The 21,539-nt window shown below is 37.3% G+C and overlaps 1 protein-coding gene across 1 annotated transcript in view; it reads left to right on the forward strand.

Moving 5' to 3' along the window:
• The window catches only part of LOC123318396 (transmembrane and immunoglobulin domain-containing protein 1-like), a 54,279-nt gene extending 36,487 nt beyond the window's left edge, over nucleotides 1-17,792 (forward strand). The window contains exons 4-5 of the mRNA XM_044905007.1: nucleotides 16,833-17,132; nucleotides 17,478-17,792. Coding sequence (XP_044760942.1) covers nucleotides 16,833-17,132; nucleotides 17,478-17,578 — 401 coding nt within the window. The 3' untranslated portion in view covers nucleotides 17,579-17,792. The remainder of the gene's footprint in view (nucleotides 1-16,832; nucleotides 17,133-17,477) is intronic.
• The last annotated feature ends 3,747 nt before the right edge of the window (nucleotides 17,793-21,539 follow it).

The following is a 21,539-nucleotide window of genomic DNA, read 5'->3' on the forward strand; positions in this document are numbered from 1 at the left end:
CAACATACGAGAAAAAATTGAAGAGAAAAGACGCGGAAAGCTATCCAAAGGTGTTCTGTTCTTGCAGGACAACGTCCCTGCACACAAATCTCAAGTTGCCATGCAAAAAAATCGTAATTTAGGGTTTGAATTACTAGAATACTCCCCTTATTCACCAGATTCGGCTCCATCATCTCTTTCTTCAACTGAAAAAAAGTTTAAAGGGTCGTAAATTTTCTTCCAACGGGGAGGTAATAAAAGCTTCGGAGATCCGATTTGCAGAGCAAGAAGAAACATTTTTTTTGAAAGGTCTAGAGACGTTGCAGGTTCTTTGTAATAAATGTATCCAATTAAGAGGAGAATATGTTGGGTAATAAAATATTTTGGCACTGAAATTTTTTTGGTTCTATAGTAGGCTAAGACTTTTTCAAAATATCCTTCGTTAGTGTTTCTTTTGACCTCAAGAATCTATTTTTAAAATATTTGTACTAGTCAAAGACTCACCCTGTAGAGACAGTTTTGATGATTATGTTCTTCGAAGACATCTGAACTACATTTAATCAAACAGTCTGTAGTCCCACTATCTACAGCGTTGTCCAATGCTATTTCTGTATTGGAGGATACATTCTTTCAACATAAAAAAATAAGAAAAAAATGAATTGACATGACAAAAATCTACCAACCAAATAGGGTAGTGATATGAATATGATATGATAAACTGGTTTCGCTCCTATTTAAGCTCATCAGTATCGCATAACCCAACCAACGATGGCCCCTCTTTTTGTAAGAAGTCAGAAATCGCATCGAATTCACTAGTTACACTAACGATTTCTCTTTTAAAAGCCGCAAAATAAATTTGTTTTTCTCCCTCTCACACCGACTGTCGGAAAATGGCCTGAACCCAAAAGTTCGTTCTATCTTCGCTCATTTAGCCACCGTGTCATTTTCATATCGGAGTAAAAATTCCAATACTCGATTACCATAATTGGATCGGGGTCTTTTCCATCATAATTTCGGCGCTAAAATTGAATTTTTCTGCTGAAAAATTCCAATGGACGTCGAATTTTCCGTTTCACTTCATGGAGAGGTGTTTCGATATTCGGATACAAAATCCGCGACCCGAGAGTAATCCGCGATTTGGGGCGGCCAACAAATTGAATATTTTCGATTTTGCAATCAGCTGCTCGACAACCATGACAACGATCGAAATGTCACATATGCATTTCCTGTCGGTCGTATAGATTCAAAGGGTGTTCTGGTTTTATTACTATTCGTATATATGTATTTTTCCAGCGTCGTATTTGTAACAGATGAAAAATGGGCTTTTGTACAGTTTTTTGCTCGCTTTTGTACTCGATTATGGTTATTTTGAATGACTGAAACGTCATTCTCTATTCAACATGACATGTGTTCAAAAATCTCGTTGCCACGTAGGCCATGGAATTTTTATGGTTGATATTTCTGGACTGACGGTTCAACATTGTGTTTCCAAAATGAAAATATGTGAGCACTAAAAAATATACATCAAATCACAACTCACTATACACATCACATCATCAGAACAACAGAAAAAAACTTTTTCAATTGAGAATGAGATGATCATTGAACTTTGATATCATTTTATTTATTTTTTATTATACTTGTTCTTGAAACAAATACACTAATTGGTAGTGCCGTTCCTAGGGTATAGGCTGCCTGCGCCAGATTAAGATTTTGCCGTTCCTATGCCTACATAACAATTAAAGACAAGACACAGAAAAGTAAAAACTGAAAAGTGATTTATTTCCCAAAATACTGATCCTAGAAAAAATTTCATTTCATTTGTCGGTGAAGTTATACAATAGGTTGCCGCCCTCCTTTGCGACGCTGCCTGTTGAGTTGTTCAAGAGGAGGATGAAGTCTTTTCTTTTGGAGAGAGCATTTTATAGTGTCCATGAATTCTTGCAATTCGACTTTCGATTGGTTTCTTCCTAACTACAGTTTTTTTGTATTTTTGTGTATGTATTTTGTATTATACCTACATTGTGTACAAATTGTGTTGTTTTATATTGTTCCTTTTGACATGTGCAAGAAATATGTATTTTTCCCTAGCACTTGCGGCTTTCACACTCCTCTCCAGAGGAAAATTCATTTATCCCAGATATCTCAGATATCAAAAGGATTAAGCTCTGTTGGAGCCCTTTCCAGGTTTTCGGGCTCGTGGTGGTGGTCGGGTCCGGGTCGCTCCTCGCCTCCCTGCTGTAGGTTGGATTCCTGCTCCACCCGCACTTCCTGTCGTACAGTTCTCGCCGTTCCGAGCAGTACCGCCTTCTGCATGACTTTATAAATATTTTCGTCCAACTGAAGTTTTCTCAAGTTCTCTAGTAGTTTCTTCGGTATCAGGCCTGTAGTATTATTATTATTATTATTAGTATCGAACAGCTTGCTGATGAGTGTGGTCGTAAAAAGGTGGAAATTGTTATCGGAGAGAAGGAAAGAAAACTCTGGAAATAATTTCCAACAGCTCACGACCTGTTCAACATTACGTCTGGAACGAGCAAATAAAAATCCCTGAAATATTCCCAAGGCAGGCCACAAACTGCTGGATTCTTTTTTTGCCTAACCAGATGAAGAGTTCGATGTTCTACGGGCCTTTTTACGCGTGAAATTTGCCATAAAGACGATAAGTTCCCCCTGTTCGAAGTAGAACAGGTGGCGATCCCATCCGGAATATTTTCCTAACTGGCGAATTTATATCTGTTTTAGTGCCTATTCTTGTCTTGGAATTACAGCCCACAATAAAATTTCTATCTGGATATTGGCAAGGGGTTGGATAAAAAACATTTTTTGTTGTTGAGAACATTATAGTTCCATATTGTGAGTGTCTACAAATCGATCTATTGAAGAAAACGGACGAATGTTTTTTCAGACTAAGACTGGCATATTCCCAATCCTAATATCTCAGGATTATGAACTGTCAATCTCAGAGAGGACAAACCCCAAAGTATTCCTATTCTGATGTTGACCCGATTGTTCATGGGAGTTCAGAATCGTAATGGGGTTTCGAGTCTGCAAATGAAAAATTTCCTTCTCACTTCACAAAAACTCATTTCACCCAAACAAGGGAATGGTTAGCAGAAAAACTTTTTTAATCTGCAACTCATCGTAACTCTAGGGTGGAGGTTCTATATATGCACATCTGTAGGTGATATTCACTTTTATATTGTTCGTGTTCACGTTAGACTGAAACGAAATAGAAAGAAGTTCTGCGAAGGGCGCACAAATACATCGCATGGGGTAATTATTCGTATTCAGTTCGAAATTCAGAAGATATCACTTCAGAAACGGACCTTGGAAAGGGTCGGTCCCAAGTACAATTCGAAATCTGGCACTACTATAATTTATTACATAGTTCAAATTAACAGACGTGTACCAGAGTAGAATACCCATTTTTATTTTTCATTTTTAAGTGCCTAAAATAATTTTTTTTTGGGAAACGGTTGAAATGGTTATTTCAAAACGTGACGTTTCAAAGATATTTCATAAAAAATACATCATTTCGGTCAAAAGGAGTGTTCCCTATTGAAATTGAAATATTTGACAGTGGTAGGACACTTTTTAGGTGGTTAATTTCCGTTCATCTAAACATAGCAATTGTCAGCCAATTATCCAGCCATGTTAACGCGCAACTGCTGGATCCAAATAGTTGAATTTTTTTTAATTATACCGAGAGCCGAACGGAATCACGTCTCGATTTAATTGAATTCCTAATTCCCATTCCACCCGGAGCGGGAAAAAAAACGACGTCTGGGGCCCTGTCGGTAATTCATCAAAGGAGAAATTCATTTTCGTCCGAAATGACTTATGGCAGTTCATTCCGAAAGAATTTTTCCATTTTGTTTGAGTTTGTAATTACAGCCATCCAAGAGGCCGGGCTTATTGTTCCTGCAAAATGATTCAATTAGCCGAATTTGTGGTAACATTTCGGAATCTTACAATCTTCGGCGAACGAAAGTGGCTTGAAGGATACTGTCAGAGCCGCTTTGTAAGGAAAGAGTCGGATGAGGTGATAAGATTAAATATGACTCATAAACGGCATTTATTTTCTGCACAGAAAAAGATGAGCATAGTGAATCGGTCCCCAGGTTACAGCTGGATCATAATGTGAGGTTATGTTGCTTCTAATAAGATACGTCGATCATGCAAGTTTCAGATCTATATTTTCTCCCGAATAAATAGAAACCTAGACCTGAAAACATCCCATAATCTTTCCGAATTGTCATCAAATCTCAGTATAACACGAAAATGAGAAATCTTCTTTATTGTAAATAAGAATGGGGCCCTGTTTTGCATTGTCACCGAATCCAGCAAAATTTGCTGAACGTATTTCATTCATTGTTTTTTAGAACTTTAGTTTTACTTCATAAAGGGTTCTTATGGAGGAAAAAATAGAAATAGTTGCCTAGGAAAATCGGGAAAACTCAACGAAATTCAAATTTCGAGTTTCATTCATCCATTGCTGTATCCTGTTACCTGGCATAAATCTACAAAAAGACAAAAAAAAGAAACGCTGCGAACAGACTTATAATTTCTTAGGGTTAATTGCGACTGTGTACCCTCCTGTGGCTGAAGAGACCCAACCGTGACCTACAGATCCTTCCACACTCCGGGCATGGATAGTCACCAACCAGATCTGGCCGCCGCTGTATCCTTCTCGAGTCTCCATTATAACTATGGACCAAAGACTTCCACTGTGATCTGTTTAACGCTAGTTGTTCCCAGTTATGATTGGCATTAACTGATTTTAGGGATTGATGCAGTATATCCTTAAACCGCTTATACTGGCCTCCTGGTTTCCGGGCTCCCTCTGTGAATTCGCCATAAAGAACTATTCTGGGAGTCTTGTGTCTAGCATTCTCAGAATGTGGCCGCTCCATCTGACCCCTCGTTACTTGAGTCTCAATTGTTGTACAACTCGCGCGCTGCAAGACTTCTGCATTTGAAACTTTGTGGAACCATCTGATGTGCATTATTTGTCTTAGATGACGTTGTTGCGTTTGTTCAAGCTGTTTAATATGTCGCCTGTAGGGCGTCCAGCTTTCGCTTCCGTAAAGAAGCGTTGGGAGGACCACTGCTTTGTAAACAGCTGTCTTGATCTTCAGATTGAGGTCGTGATTTTGAAACACTCTGTTTAGCTTCCAGAATGCCCGTGTCTAGGTTATCCCTATAGTATTTATGAAGCTTCCCATGTAATTGAACTGCTCGACCTTCTATAGTTTCATTCTCCAAGCTGATATCTATGAATTTCGAACTTAAGTGTATGTTGGGTAGTCTCCCCTTCACGGACAAGTGATTGACAGTTGCTGACAATATTGATTGATCGTCCTTTGCCTCTCAAAAGCGTCCAAGAATCCCAGAAGCAAATAAAATGAGAATAATATTGATTGGGCAAAGCAAAAGTGAAGAACATTACAGCAATATGGTAGACGCTCGGCAGGAATTAACAGGTTTACCAGCGTAAAAAATTAAAATCTCCTTATAGGCTAACTACTATATAACGTGCGTTCAAAAAAATTCGTCGTCAAGTAGGCTATGGAATTTTGAACGTCGATATTTCGTGTCTAAACGTAATTCTTAGCTCGTGCTTTACTATTTTCCAGGTGAACTGTCATTTTAGCATTTTGGGTTGTTGTTGAATTAAAATTATCAGCAAATTATAAAGATGGTTTTTACGGACGTGTGAAAGACTTTTACTATTGAATTCTACTTCAAAATTGGAAAGAAAATTGAAGGAAAATGGAAATATTCTGTTCCGGCGACTTCATTGAAGCCTATGTTGCTGTTGATTATTAAGAATGAATTTTTCCATTGTACTGTTTTGCGATGTGTTGACGAAACAGGTATGTTCAAACAAAAAAGGAAGTGGTATACCAAAAAAGAAGTTTTTGTTTTAGAGTTCAGTAATAATGAAAACATGGTGACAAAAGCTCGACAAACCTCTCTTCAGATTTTATCTCAAGTGGATGGAGTATCCGTTGGCATATGCCACCCGATTATGAAAAAAAGATATCCATTTGTTTCCATAAAGATTGACATGTTATCAGAAAACTGAAAAGGTTGTGATTACCTAACCTTGTAGCATCCGAGAAAAATTGGAGTTCAGTATCATACTGATCTGATGCATACTGACAGTATGCATCAGTCAAAGGCAAAATGTGGACCTACTTTCTTTTATGGAACTTCAATAGCAGAACGTTATGAAGGAGAAAGCATCATGCCTTTTTATAGCTGAATTGAATTTTAATAAATTGTCCAATGGCTATTTTCATGTAATTCAGTTCTTTTAGTTTAGTCATGGATTTTCAGTAATGACTGAATCAATTCAATATTTATAGAGAATTAATAAACATATTATTGAGCATCTTACTGTGATCTATTCATATGACTGAAGTAACTAGAACCTTCTTACAAAAAAACATACTACCACGATCAATTCAAGATTCATGTCTCTTACGTATGAAAATAGTGGACGGTTAAAATTTTTACGAAGAACTTTTCTAACCGCCACAGATTGTTTGGATTCTTGTCATCTTACTCAATGAAAGAAATGCTTTTCGAACGTTGGGTGAAATTTACAGGTAACCTTTTCTGAAGAAAAGTGCCTTTTCGTACAAAATTACGATCTATAGGTTAATGTCATCATTGTTTACATTTTGGGAAGATGAAGTAATTCAAGGAAAGACATACGTTCAGCCACCGAACACCAGCCTTCAAAATTTCATAGCCTACTTGACGACGAATTTTTTTGAACGCACGTTAGAAAACTCCAGAAAGTTTTCGTTCATGGAAGGGACGGAAATTGCACGTAGCATCGTACATAAATTCCACGACGGAAATCTTCCTACCTTAAAATTTTAAAACGAATAAGTCGGCTTTTTTGCTGCACATTAAATGAGCGAAGACAGGTTGTTGAACCGAGTAAAGCGAAAACATAATGAACCTTGAATTCCAGCAGCACCTCTTAAGGGGATATTCAGCAGCGGACCTAATGAAAAACTACATAATTCAGGAGAATCTGGAAGTTTCCAACGAATGTAATTTTTAAAAAGTTTCGACGTCGAGTACATGTACCTTTCGATATTTTTTCTGGCGTAATTGAGTTTTATATTACACCGTGGAGAACTTTGAGCAAACTTTGTCAGCCCTAAATGCAGGCTATCATGTATAAATTGGTCTAATTGGACTCTTCCTATCGGCAATTTCCCTCTTAGGCTTAGGGGGCTTAATATCCTTTCACTAATCAACTTCACATCTTGAAAGAGCCCTCTAGGTAATAATTTGAAAATTTCAACAGATGAATTGCAATCTCCTGATTCATATATTCGGAGAAGAGACATCTCGTATTTGCGAAGCTTATAACCTGTGATCGGAGAGTCATACCTTTCGCATAATATTCGTTATATCCTTAACGTGTTTCTGAGATAGGAAATTATTATTACTATTATTTGAACCGGGGTTATTGTGGCAACTGCACCATCTACAGCTCACCCTCTAACTCCCTCTGTACCTACATAAATCGTGATGTAACAGGAGCGTGAAAATCAGAGAACGAAAGCATCAGAACACAAAACAAAGATAGCGTCCTATCAAATAACCAGAACGGATCTTTATGAACGGCCATCAACTTTGCCACGCTATATAAAATTTCGGCACTGTAACAAAAAATTTTACGACACCATATCGGACCGAGAGTCGTTATATAGATGAGTTTTATGTATACTATAATCTGGAGGACCGGAAAACAACATTATTATGGAAACTGTCCCATGAACTAACGCACTGAACGTAATGCGAAACCGCTTGTCTTTGTATAAGAAGCAAAGGGGCGGAAGTAAATTGAATTGGCCAGGAACTAGGATAAAAAATTCGATGAATGGTGGGCTTCATTGGAATATAAGTTGGAATATTGAATAGACAATTGTGTGACAAGCTGGCGATTGCCTGCATGGATAACGGAAAATTAAAAAGGTTTTGTTTATTTAAGGGTGTATTAAATTAGGTGTCTAATAGTCTACATAACTTCTTGAAATGGGTACAATAAGCATGACTGCTTTAGAGCGATAACTAGTAGAGAAATGAACAAAATGATTATTAAACCTTGTAGACTCTGCAGTCTCAAAAAGGTTCCTTCTGTTTCAACCATATGATCAAAGTTCAATATCGAGGAGGACCTGCTCTATCTCTACGAAGTGCTCTTATTCTATCGGCAGATCATAGAAATGTACCCAAGTCTCATCCATAGTAACAATTCGGTTTAAGAAGCCTACATCGTTTTCAAATCGAGCACAGATCGAACGCGATGCTTCTACCCTTGCAGGCTTTTGGTCAACATTCAAACATTTGGGGATCCATTTTGCAGCAATTTTTCTCATGTCCAAATTGACGTGAACTATCTGATGAACGCGTTCGTATGAAATATTCAGATATCCGTTTTAGCCCAATTCGACGGTCTGATAAAATCATGTCATGAACTGCAGCGATATTTTCGGGGACTGACACAGAAACTTCCCGATCGGTCATCATCTTCATTGGAAAGTTCAGCTCTTTTGAAGCTTGCAGTACAATTTTTCACGGTCGCATACGAAGGACATTGACCACCAAGGGTATTGAGCACATCTTCGTAAATCTGCTTACCTCCTAACCCTTTTAAATACACGTAATTGATGATGGCTCGATACTCCAATTTTTCGATTTTCACAATTTCGGTGGACATCTTCTTTCTTTTAATTCATTGCTTAACTCTGGTTAACTTTTTTGACCTCAAACTTCACACTGACACTTCTAATGAGTTATTGTTCGTTGCTATGGTAACGCAATATTTTTTATGCATGGAACTGGTCTAGGCAAACTAGATAACAATATATCCGCGTAGACCTTGACGCCAGATCTGAAATGACCAAGAAAAACTCTAGAGATTTGGAATTTTTGTCGTTAACGATTTACTGAAAAGGTGGATCGACTGGCATTGTGAATTTTTGACCAAGAAGTTTATCCGTTCAACGCGAAAGAAGATTGGTCTCGAACCGTTTCCGTCAAACCCGAAATTCTCGCCTTTCCTCCCGATAAAACCCGTTTTTCCCGACTAAATCCGAACGGGGTCCATATCGACAGGTGAAAATTGTTTCTCCCCACACCGAGAGTAATCCTTCACGCGAGACGTCAAACAAATTCGGCATAAATTCACATCTTGATATTCCATGAACTCGTCATCTGCCGTCAGCCATCCTTCATTCGGATCCACGCCAGGCACATCGTACATCTGCCCCAAACCAATCCATCACGGTGCAATAACAAAAACGCGGCATCCGGAGGAAATTCGTCCAGAACTTCGACTAGGAAAGTGAACTAATTGGCTTAATTTATTTAGGACCCGTTTCTTATACGTGTCTACGGAAGACCCTGAATAATAGCGCAGATATAACGTTGCTAAGTGGAACTTTATTTGGCGAATAAGTAAGGACCCCTTTTTCGAGTTAATGGCGGATAAATGAGGTATTATTTGTCTAGCCGGATTGCTTTTAGCCAAAAGCGATGAATAGATTCGAATCTGCTGCCGTTCTGCCCGGTGAATTGCGAAGTCTTCATTTCAATCTCGCGCTGAAGGTGGGAAAAGGAGATGAATTAATGATAACTCAAATTTCCCAAAATGTTCCACGGCTGAGTTCCCCCTTTGAATATTGAGCACTTTCAGGTCCTCGTGCCGCTTGCTGTAGACTCTCGCTTGGCACTTTTGTTCGATATTTGATTCTATTTGTCTGTCTTTCTAATTGAAATAATTTTAAGGCGATCACGTGTACCTACATGATTCAGGTGTCCTACCGAAAATTCGTTTCTCATCAGGATATGCAGAAATCGTATCGTTATTTAGGTTAAACTTGAGAGATTTGTCAATTTTAGACCATATTTCGAGCAAGATTCTTCTTTGATTTGTTAAAATTCATTCGAATGGATGTCTGTCACGTGTACATTCTCGAGCGCGGTGGGTTTTTTTCATTTTGAAGCTAATGATTCAAGAATAACGGAAAGAATATAATCTGACAGTTTCAGCGAGCCGAAACGATAAAAATTGGCCATAAAAGTCGCAAAAATCAGTTTTTTCGAATTATCTCCTCTCCTAGGCTTCAAATTGTTTTCGCATTCACTATAAAAGTTGTAGAGTATAAAATTTTCTACAAATTTGGCACGAAGCAATTTTTTCTACGTTTGAACGTTTTCGAGATATATGGCGATGAATGTACATTGACCTTGGCCTTTCGCATGTGTGGCTAAGCTCCTCGCCTGTATCAACCTCTAGCTCGAAAACGGGTATGAAAAATAGCTTCAGATAAAAGTTGTATAGAATTTTATTATCTACAACTTTCATAATGAATACAGAAACGATTAGAAGTACAAGAAGGGGGATATTTTAAAAAATTGCCTTGTTATCACCTTCAAACTGTCAGATTAAGAAGACCCCCCTGATTAGTGTCAAATTAATGGGTTAATACGTCTGCAACACCGAGATTAACCATCTGTATGAAAATCTGACACGATCGAGTATGTACAAGTAATGATTTTTTTGCATTTTCAAAGAACCTCTGCTGTGACCTTGCGTCACGTCCGAATTGTCAGTCGCTTGAAAAGTAGCCTCCTTTGGGTACAATTAATATATCCTCCAAAAATTTGACACACTATTTCATTGGATCCATGATTTTGGTGATTTTTCGTGTAAAACCGTTAATATTTCCGAAAGTATCAGGAATAGGGATAAAAGTACTAAACAAAAATACTCAGGTGGGGATAGAGAAGCGAAAAAAGTTATAATAAATAGGGTGTCCCATTTGACAAAACGAAATTTGAAGTATTTTTTCGTATATAAACGGCAACGTCTCAATATTGAAAATCGTGAACTTACACCCTAGTACCCAAATTTTAAACAAGTTGCAGATAGTGGTAGCAATTTGAAACTGGCACTAGAGCATTTGTGTTAGTTTTTGCTTATTCACTGAGAAAAAAAGGATTATTTTATCGTTTTAATTGGTGTTTTTTTGGGAAATAACAAATTTGGTTAAAATGTGTGTCTGTAAACAAATGCGAAGGACTTGGGAGATAATTCCTCGATGAAAATAAGCAGGGGTAGTTCCAGAAATTTTTTTCGAAATCGAACTCCCTTCCAAGATACAGCCTTTGGAAGGCGGTGACGAGTTGACAGTTTTTAATTTTTTCACGGGTTCTAAAAAACACTGAGTCATGAAACTATGCATAATATGAAGCACTTAGTAGATGTTGCTCACACAATTTTTTTAGATCTCATAACTTTATTACTAGGGGTTGAAAATAACGCCCCTTCATGATTTTCCTTCAGAAAATGTTTTCGTGGGATAGATTTTCGAAAAATAAAATTCTCTTATGGTTTCCCATTCAATTCAGGAGAAGAAAAGTCTCTTGCAAAATTTCGATACAGTCGATACTTTTCTAGGAATAAATAAATACATGCATCAACTCTCTGCCTCATAGACCTTCGTATACTGCTTGTAAGTTTTTATTTATTCCGAGAAAAGTATCGACTTCATCGAAATTTCTCAAGAGACTTTTTTTCTCCAGAATTGAGTGGGAAACCATAAGAGAATTTTATTTTTCGAAAATCTATCCCATGAAAACAATTTTTGAAGGAAAATCATAAGGGGTTGTTATTTCCAACCACTAATAATAAAGTTATGAGATTTAAAAAAATTGTGTGAGTAACATCTACTCAGTGCTTCATATTATGAACAGTTTTATGACTCAGTGTTCTTCAGAACCCGTAAAAAAAATTTAAAACTGTCAACTCGTCATCGCCTTCCAAAGGCAGTATCTTGGAAGGGAGGTCGATTTCGAAAAAAATTTATAGGAACTACCCCTGCTTATTTTCATCGAAGAATCATCTCCCTAAGTCCTTCGCATTTGTTTACAGATACCCTGTATATTGACATACCTCGTGAAAATGAAAGGCTCTTACGATGTTCTTGTCAAGGAACAGTGTTTGAACAAACCAAATTATGTGCAAAATATTATGGGGAGAAAGTGGTGAATTTTATCTACATTCAACGTGCAATGCCTCGCGACCCCCAAAGTCTTTCCATAGACCATGCCCCCATTCATCTTAGGACTATCGAAACATCAACCGCTAACCCCATTACATGCCACTCACGCAGAGTGAAAACGGCGGGGAAGGAATCGAACGAACAAAAGTTCGAACAGGCTGACCGCGTTACCGATCAGACGAGCCATCGCAATAACAAGCAGTAAATCTCGGTGCTGCCATAAATATCTTGTTTATCTCGCCGCGACCTGATCTCCGCACAGCCCACAACACCTTGTTCGATATAATCGATCCCTTCGCAGTCGACAATCGTGACGTGGGGGCGGTGGAGCTCCTGCCCCCGCTTAAAAACCGGTACGAGGACGGCATATTTGAGGAATGGCCACCATAAATCACCGCCGAAGATAGATAGGAAATGGGTGGCTGCTTGAGGGGTGGGAAAGGAAGAGTGCTCTCAACCGAAGATGGTAGTTGAGGTGCGAGGAAAGCTAGGGGGCTTGACGGAGGGCGCTGGAGGGCAGGTTATGAGGTTTTTCTACTTGTCGCGAATTATTTCAGAGGAAATAGAGATATAATAGGAATATTTCTAATTGGATACAGAAAGGTATTTGATATTTTCGTGGAATCAAACAATATACGAGGATGTATTGATATCTAGTTAGCCTAGACCAGTTCCATGCATAAAAACAATATTGCATTACCATAGCAACGAACAGTAACTCATTAAAAGTGTCAGTGTGAAGTTTGAGGTCAAAAAAGTAAACCACAGTTACGCAATAAATTAAAAAGAAGAAGATGTCCACCGAAATTGTGAAAATCGAAATATTGGAGTATCGAGCCATCATCAAGTACCTGTATTTAAAAGGGTCAGGAGGTAAGCAGATTTAGGAAGATATGCTTAATACCCTTGGTGATCAATGTCCTTCGTATGCGACCGTGAAAAATTGGATTGCAAGATTCAAATGTGTTAAATTTTCCATTGAAGGTGATGACCGATCTGGAAGGCAAGTTTCTGTGTCAGTCCCCGATAATATCGATGCAGTTCATGACAGGATTTCATCAGACCGTCGAATTGGGCTAAAACGGATATCTGAAGCACTGAATATTTGATACGAACTCGTTCATCGTATAGTTCACGTCAATTTGTACATGGGAAAAATTGCTGCAAAATGGATCCCCAAATGTTTGAATGTTGACCAAAAGCGTGCAAGGGTAGAAGCATCGCATTCGATCTGTGCTCGATTTGAAAACGATGTAGACTTCTTAAACCGAATGGTTACTATGGATGAGATTTGGGTACATTTCTACGATCCAGAAACAAAGCAACAATCGATGGAATGGCGACAATTTGGTTCTCCAAGACCTAAGAAGTTTCGTGTCCAAAAATCTGCTGGAAAAGTTCTTGCTTCAGTTGTTTGGGATTGCCATGGAGTTATCATGATTGATTTTTTGGATAAGGGTAGAACAAGAACCGGAGATTACTATTCGACATTACTTACGGGAAAAAATTAAAGAGAAAAGACGCGGAAAGCTATCCAATGGTGTTTTGTTTTTGCAGGACAACGCCCCTGCACACAAATCTCATGTTGCCATGCAAAAAATGCTTGATTTAGGGTTTGAATTACAAGACCACCCCTCTTACTCACAAGAATTGAAAAAAAGTTTAAAAGGTCGGAAATTTTCTTCCAACGAGGTGGTAATAAAAGCTGTGGAGGTCTGGTTTGCAGAGCAAGAAGCGAAACTTTTTTTTTGAAGGTCTAGAGACGTTGCAGGTTTGCTATAATAAATGAATCCAATTAAGAGGAGAATATGTTGAGTAATAAAATATTTTGACGTTGAAATTTTGTTTGGTTCTACAGTAGGCTAAGAATTTCCAATATATCCTCGTATTTTCGATTTCAAAGGTATCTTCTCGTTGGAAATCTTTATCGATTAAAGTAGGTACATGCTCAACATAAAATTTTGTCATCATTATCAGGCTCGGCACCTCAAATGGACCAATAATATAACTAAGATTCGAGACACTTTTTCAGGGCGCAAACACAGTGAGTCGATCAATCCAAGCTGCATGAAACCGACGCTGACAAACAACCACTCATGCGATGACCTGAATGAGCATAACCCCTCAAAATCCTCGCATCAAATCTTCGCATACATTATATCTCAGCAATAATTCACTGACAATCCCCGATCTCCCGGTGTAATCCCCGGTCCGACAGACTACGTGAACAAGACAAGCAGCATCTTCTTCAGAAGACGTCTCGGTGTTCGATTTTGCATTTCCAGGAGATCTGCGGTCTATGTATTAACGGCTTTAGGGTGATTTAGTTAATTGGGATCAATGTCGACGTCAAGATGTTCCCGATAATTGGAGTTCGCTATTGAAGCCGAACGCCGATATCATGCTAAGTGGACCGAATGCTCAAGTATGTACTTAAGCTGATGAGGGTTTATCATAGTTGAGGATCCTGTCCGCAGGTTCTTACATGTCATAAACCTCAGAACTGAATAAAAGGAGTCCTATCCCTACTTCTTACTTCCTCATCAAGAGAGTTTACCCACTGCTACGCCAGAGGACCTAAAAGGAATACTGAACGTATTCAGACTTAGTAAAGTACAAATTACAAGATACTATACAACGTGAGTCTTCGACTCGTAAAAATATTTTATCAGTTGATTTTTGAGGTCGAAAGATTCATTCTTTCATTCATTCATTCATTGGTGTAACCCGTTACCGGGAAAAAATCTACAAAAAGACAATAAAAAATTAAGTTGCGAACAGACTTGTAATTTGTTACACCTACAGATCCTTCTAAACTCCGGGCATGGATAAGTCATCAAACAGATCTGGCTGTATTCTTCTCGAGTCTCCATTATAACTGTGACCTGTCCAACGCTAGTTGTTCCCAGTTATGATTGGCATCAACTGATTTTAGGGATTGATGTAGTCTATCCTTAAACCGCTCATACTGGCCTCCTGGTTTCCGAGCTCGCTCTGTGAATTCGCCATACAGAGCTATTTTGGGGAGTCTTGTGTCTTGCATCTTCAGAATGTGGCCGCTCCATCTGAGTCGGGCCCTCGTTACTTGAGTCTCAATTGTTGTACAACTCGCGCGTTGCAAGACTTCTGCATTCGAAACTTTGTGGAACCATCTGATGTGCATTATTTGTCTTAGATGACGTTGTTGCGTTTGTTCAAGCTGTTTAAATATGTCGCCTGTAGGGCGTCCAGCTTTCGCTTCCGTGAAGAAGCGTTGGGAGGACGACTGCTTTGTAAACAGCTGTCTTGGTCTTCAGATTGAGGTCGTGATTTTGAAATACTCTGTCCTTTAGCTTCCAGAATGCCCGTGATGCCGAATTGATACGGTTGTGTATTTCCGTGTCTAGGTTAGCCCTAGTATTTATGAAGCTTCCCAAGTATTTGAACTGCTCGACCTGTTCTAGAGTTAATTCTCCAGGCTGATATCTGTTTGAAGGTCAAAAGAAACACTTTTTCCTATACCATTTTTTTTTATTCGTACCTGATAAAAAGATAGAGCCATTTTAAGTTTTCATAATGAGCTGTGGCACCCCTGGAAAATTACCTTCAGTATAACTAGCTAAATCTGTGACACTACTCCTCTATGGATCTTTTAAACAGAGTTGTATTCAGACATAGTACCCAATTTCTCAAATTTCCCAGACACTTTTTGATTTTTGAACATTTTGAACAAATTACTCGAAAACGACCCATTATACGAGAAAATATGAAGAATACTCACTTCTATTTCACCAAACGTTCAAATATTCATTGGATAGCGTCCTACTTAGTTTCAAGAATTGGGTTCTTTGAATTTTTGGTACTTTTATGGTACGTAATGGTCATAATGAGAAAACTGAAGAGTCTTGTTCGAAAAAGATTTCCTATAATAAATGAAAAACTATATTCTGAAATTCATTTCATTTGATAACACCGTTTATGAGATGGAACTAAAAATAATAATTTTTTGTGGTTTTTCAACAGCCTCTATCTTTCAAAGCGAGCCAATGCGGAAAAAATGGTAAAGGAAAAAAGTGTTTCTTTTGATCTCAAGAATCTACTGTTAAAATATTTGAAATTTTTTTTGGTCTTTAGTAGTTGTATGAAAACGTCCAAAGCACTAGTAGATATATAGAGGGTGTTTTCGAAGGTGGGGCTTTTTTTTTGACAGAAGGTTGAACTCATCAAAATAAGTCGTTAACCAAAAATTGTCTGTATAAAATATCCAAGATGGCGCAGATACAATCCCTAGAAGTTCGACACAATTTCATTGAATTTCAAGTAGGGGACTGTGGAAGGTGACCCCCGGCTTCGCAAAAACGAAACAAAACATAAACATATGGCTGGACAATGAATGGTTCAGTACCAAGTTCATCAGATTAGATGCATCAGGTCACTTTTGAGAGAATCATAGTTGTTGTATCGTGCAATTTAGGGTGAAAAAAAATGTAGAAAATCGAGGCAGTTTCTTGAAAGTGCCTATGTTAGTTATGTTGAAAAAGTGGTATGATGTTTCCCCATTTCATCCCATTTTTCGAACAAGAAAATTGTGATGCCCATTGTGAAAAAATTCGTGAATAATTAAGACGAATTTTATTGGTGAGATTTTGAAGTATTATTCTATTTTTTTACACTTGTGTCCTAAGACTCTTCTGTCAGTTGGTATAGAAATGAGCCATCTCACAAAATCGTGTAAGTTACTAAAAAAATAATGAGAATCTCGTATCATTTCAGATGCTCAGGCAACCATCTCTGGCCCACCGGAGATCTACGTAAAGAAAGGCAGCACCATCTCCCTCACCTGTTCCATAAACATACACTCAAACCCACCGTCTTCGGTGCTCTGGTACCACGGACAGTCGGTGATCGATTTCGACTCTCCCAGGGGTGGCATAAGTCTGGAAACTGAGAAAACCGAGGCCGGGACAACGAGCAAACTTCTCGTCACCAAGGCCCTATTGTCAGATTCGGGGAACTATACGTGCATGCCGTCCAACGCCACCCCTGCTTCCACGGTCGTTCATGTCTTGAATGGTAAGGATTCATATTTTGCGCCCACTGAAACCATGAGGGCCAAGGCCCCCTCTTTGAGAACTTAAGAGAAATATTTTTTCGATGACGAATGATGATTTCATTTCCCTCTTCAAGTATGAATGAGTTGCAAAGTAGTTTTCTTTCGATCATATAGCTCATAAAGATATAGGTATAGGCATCATTATATGCTCGTTTAATAAGACACTTTTTGAAACTGAAAGCTACAACCAAATCTACCTCGATAGAACTTGGATCAAAGATCCAACCTAACCTAACCTAACTCTATCATCCTTGACTTGGATAACTTGGTCGCCCCACTTTAAACTACAAACTTTTCGTCCGCAGGGGAGCATCCAGCAGCCATGCAGACCAGCAGCACCAGTCCAATACAAGGCGTTTCTTCGCTGATCGCTTTCCTTCTAGCAGCATCAGCGTCCATCAGATGATCAGAAAGCTTTCTTTATTGAAGAGACTTCGCTCAAGGTGCACTTGATAGTGTTATAAAGAATAAGAGTGTAAATATTTGTCCCTAAGTTGTGAACTTTACGGTGTCTTACACCGATCATAACAACACTTTGTGTCCAGAATCTACGAGGAGGTGAAAATGAAGAAAATCGTGATCTGAATTCTTCTTAAATGTGAATCGGGAATTTTTTCCTAAATCAAAGGGAAATTAATGAGGACTCACATTTGAAAATACCCTGCATAAGGTTGGCCGAAAGGATAAGTTTTTCTCGTCTTTTTCCAACTTATTCAAAATTTGTTATCTTGTCTCATGTGTTATGTTCATTTTTGGTTAAATCGAATGAAGATATTGGAAATTCTTTTTCACTTAAATTGTGAAATATAAAAATTATAATCCCCATTTCAGTTTCAAGAAATGGCATGGCTGTGCAAATGTGTTAAATGATATGATGATGATTGTCATTTCCAAAAATCCCCCTCAGAAGTATCTTGAAAGAGACTGTGAAGAGAACGATTACGTATATAGAAAATAGTAATATGTAAGGCTATTTTTATTATTTTTCAACTACTGTCTGACCGTTTGGATGAAATTATATTTTTTCATCCGAAGACTTCGTTCTCAATGTAACACACTGTATATTTTTCTGCAAAAAAGCCGTAGACACTCCAGTGGTTATTCAATAAGTTTGTTCCATTTCCTTTGATGAATAATTGAAGGCAAATGGATTGGGTCAAAATTTCAAAAGATCTATTTAAGAACAAACTATGGAATTTCAACGTAAAATCTCTTGCTCCTTTTTACCGCATCTTTAGTAGACACCCTGTATATAAACTTAAGTTACTGAATTTAAAACACGATTCGATTTTAAAGTTGATCAAATGCTTTTGAAATTTCCCAATCTGAAAATAATTTGTAAACTACCTACTGATAATTTCATGATGTTAATGGTGAAATTTTTTTTATCTGGAGCCAATAATGATGGTCGAAACATCAACTATGTCTATACAAGATCGTGCTGGGGAACAAAGATCGATTTTCATTATTTTCACCAATATCCAAGTATATCTTTTGTATCGTTCTGTTGAGAACTTTTCATTTGTTGGTGCTATCGAATATGTTTATTGATATAAATGATATATGTTAAATGAAAGAGTTGTGAGTGTGAATAATAGAGTGACTGAGTGTGAATCGATACTTTAAAAGAAGATTGATACGAAGATGGTTCGGAGAATCGGAAAATAGGAAATATAAATATATATATAGAAGAATAAATCATGAATCTTTCTTTATTGAAATAAATGTTGGTATATGGTTTTTATCGGTGAGTGCTCCTCTGAAATATACGTTTGCAACATTCATGACTTAGTTTAGAAAATTTTAAGTAAATTTTCATGATCAACAAACAAATAATTTAACCAATACATTATTCTGCATTCATGAGATTTGCTCAGAGTTTGAGCATAAAAAACATCTTCAAATAACTTCTAAAATATCTTTGAAACCACTGAACTAACCGCGTATTTGAATTCCTTGAAAATTGTTGAACCTTCATAGAGCCCATTCAATTGAAAAGAAGGTTCAGACGGTATATTTCTCTGAGGAAATCTCATGGATAAATAATAATAATAAGGTGTAGGCATTGCCTTTCCATTCTTGTGGATCTTTGATATTGTAGAAGAGCATTCATCCAAACTAAAACCTTTTGTGTAGAAATAAAATTGTAATGTACAATTGATATGAAATTTTGTAAACTTTTTCATCATTTTCCCTTTTATAAAAGTCATATACGTGAATCTTATCATCTTTTCCTATTCTTAGACTGTTTTTCATTTCAACTGATTAGTGATTAGGTACCTACTTCTATGCTGTGGGCTGTGGTGTTTTAATGTTTGTCTCTGAAGGACAATTTTTAGTTCAGAACATTAAGTCCCCTAATACAAATTTTAGCTTGTAGAATTGAAGCAATCACACAGATACCTATTCCAGTTGAAGGAAAAATTAGAACCTACTTTTATTCGAAAAAAATCGCATTTTTGGTATTGATATGCCACAACTCTTGGCTCTTGGTTTCATTCAAACAATATGAATTTTTAATGACAGACATCTTATCGACCATTTCGCAAAAATTCCCGCCATACCTGCCCATTACAGAAGACAGATAAGGCTCTCCAGACGCAGAAACCGATTGCCTCGCGTAGGAACAGAACGAAACATAATTTTTTATTCCGGAGATGTATGCACGCGAGAGTTTTTAACCCTCCAGGGGTGAAAAACCGACACTTCTACTCTGTCTCGCGATGTATGGGAACGAACAAAAAGCCGGATGTCATGGAATTGTAGGAACGTCTTCATATGAATATTTCAAGATCCTGCAACTTCGACCCCCTTTTCTCAGGAAATTTATTCAATGTGACAGTGCGTGACGCCGGGATTTAACCAAAGTGTGAAGAATTTTTTCAGGGTAGATATTCCGGTAGATTCAGTGCGGTATTGTCAATTTAACACTGGAATTCCTTTCATTTTATTGAAAAAACTCAATTACTATGTCCACAAATGATGTAGGTACATATACTTATTTATGACTACAGTGGTATATTTTACCAATGAAAAGAATAATAATTTTCACGTATATGATAAACCAGAAAGTTTGCCTCTTGAAGTCATTCCAACTATTTCAAACTTTTGACCAAATTATTGTGAAGTGATTTTATTCAACTCAATGTTATTTTTTATTGTTTATGCAATGTTACCTTCAAAAAACTGAAAAAACATATATGATACTTTTCAAGATGTTAATCAAATGAAAATTGTTAGGACAATCACTATTTCGAGGCTTACGTCACGTTTTGGATAGTTGTTCGAAGAGGTCCATCAAGTAATGAAAAGGCAAACTTATTGGAATTAAACTATTTTGATACCTTACATTCCTTTCGTTTTCCTTCCTTCGCACACATATTTTTGTAAAGAAACTACATTCCATTTGTATTACTGTTTTATCTATCATGTAAATACCATTTATAAAATAATAAACGTAGTTCCATAAGTCGTTTCATTTAACTCATATTTTCAGGACTTTTATAAGAATAATTATATCAAAGTACACTCACTTCATACCAAGATAGGTTGTTTTATGAACACACTAAACAGAATGAGTTAAAAATCAAGCACAGAAATCCTATCTACGGTATTCACCATTTTGTAGAAAAATCCTCGAACAGGTCAATTCTATCATGAACCCTATACGAGGGCAATGAAAGGTCTTTCCATTTCCGACACAGAAAGTTAGAGTTTTGTTATTCAAAAACTCATCCACTTCAAAATCTCCATTCAAAAACTGCGCATTCTTCACTACTTTTGCATTTTTCTCCGTGAAGCCTTGATTGTTTTTATTGAAATTAAGGTAGTGCTTTATTTACCCGTCTTTTAAATCTAGTTGCTTCATCATATATAAAAAGAAATTTTGATCCCTAGCGTCTAAAAACTTTTGACTTCATAATTGTTTTCCGATGATTTCCATCATATTTCTATAAGATTCGCTACGCAGAAACATTAGCGATTTAATTTTTTATATACTACAAAAATTTTCATAGTGATATGTTCAAACAGGACGCTGAAAATTATCCAATATCTCAAATATTGCAGAAATCTTACATTGTATTTCAGAGAATAGTTGAACTATTGCAAGCCAGATGGCGCGTTTGTTGTTCATGACTACAGTGACTCTATCAAGAGTATTCATAACCACCTGTAGCGTCTCTCTCAATATGACATTTGTACTTATGGATGCTTGTGCTATATTTTCTGATATTATTATTATTCTTGTCACATCTGGTATCATCCAGGTATAGTCCAAATCTTCCCACAAGAGCATACGACAAATTTAATAAAAAAAGGTTATGAAGATCACTCTGTCATTTGACATTTATTCAGTTTCTATACGA

The sequence above is a fragment of the Coccinella septempunctata genome, chromosome 8, assembly GCF_907165205.1.
Source record: "Coccinella septempunctata chromosome 8, icCocSept1.1, whole genome shotgun sequence".
Taxonomy (NCBI): Eukaryota; Metazoa; Arthropoda; class Insecta; order Coleoptera; family Coccinellidae; genus Coccinella; species Coccinella septempunctata.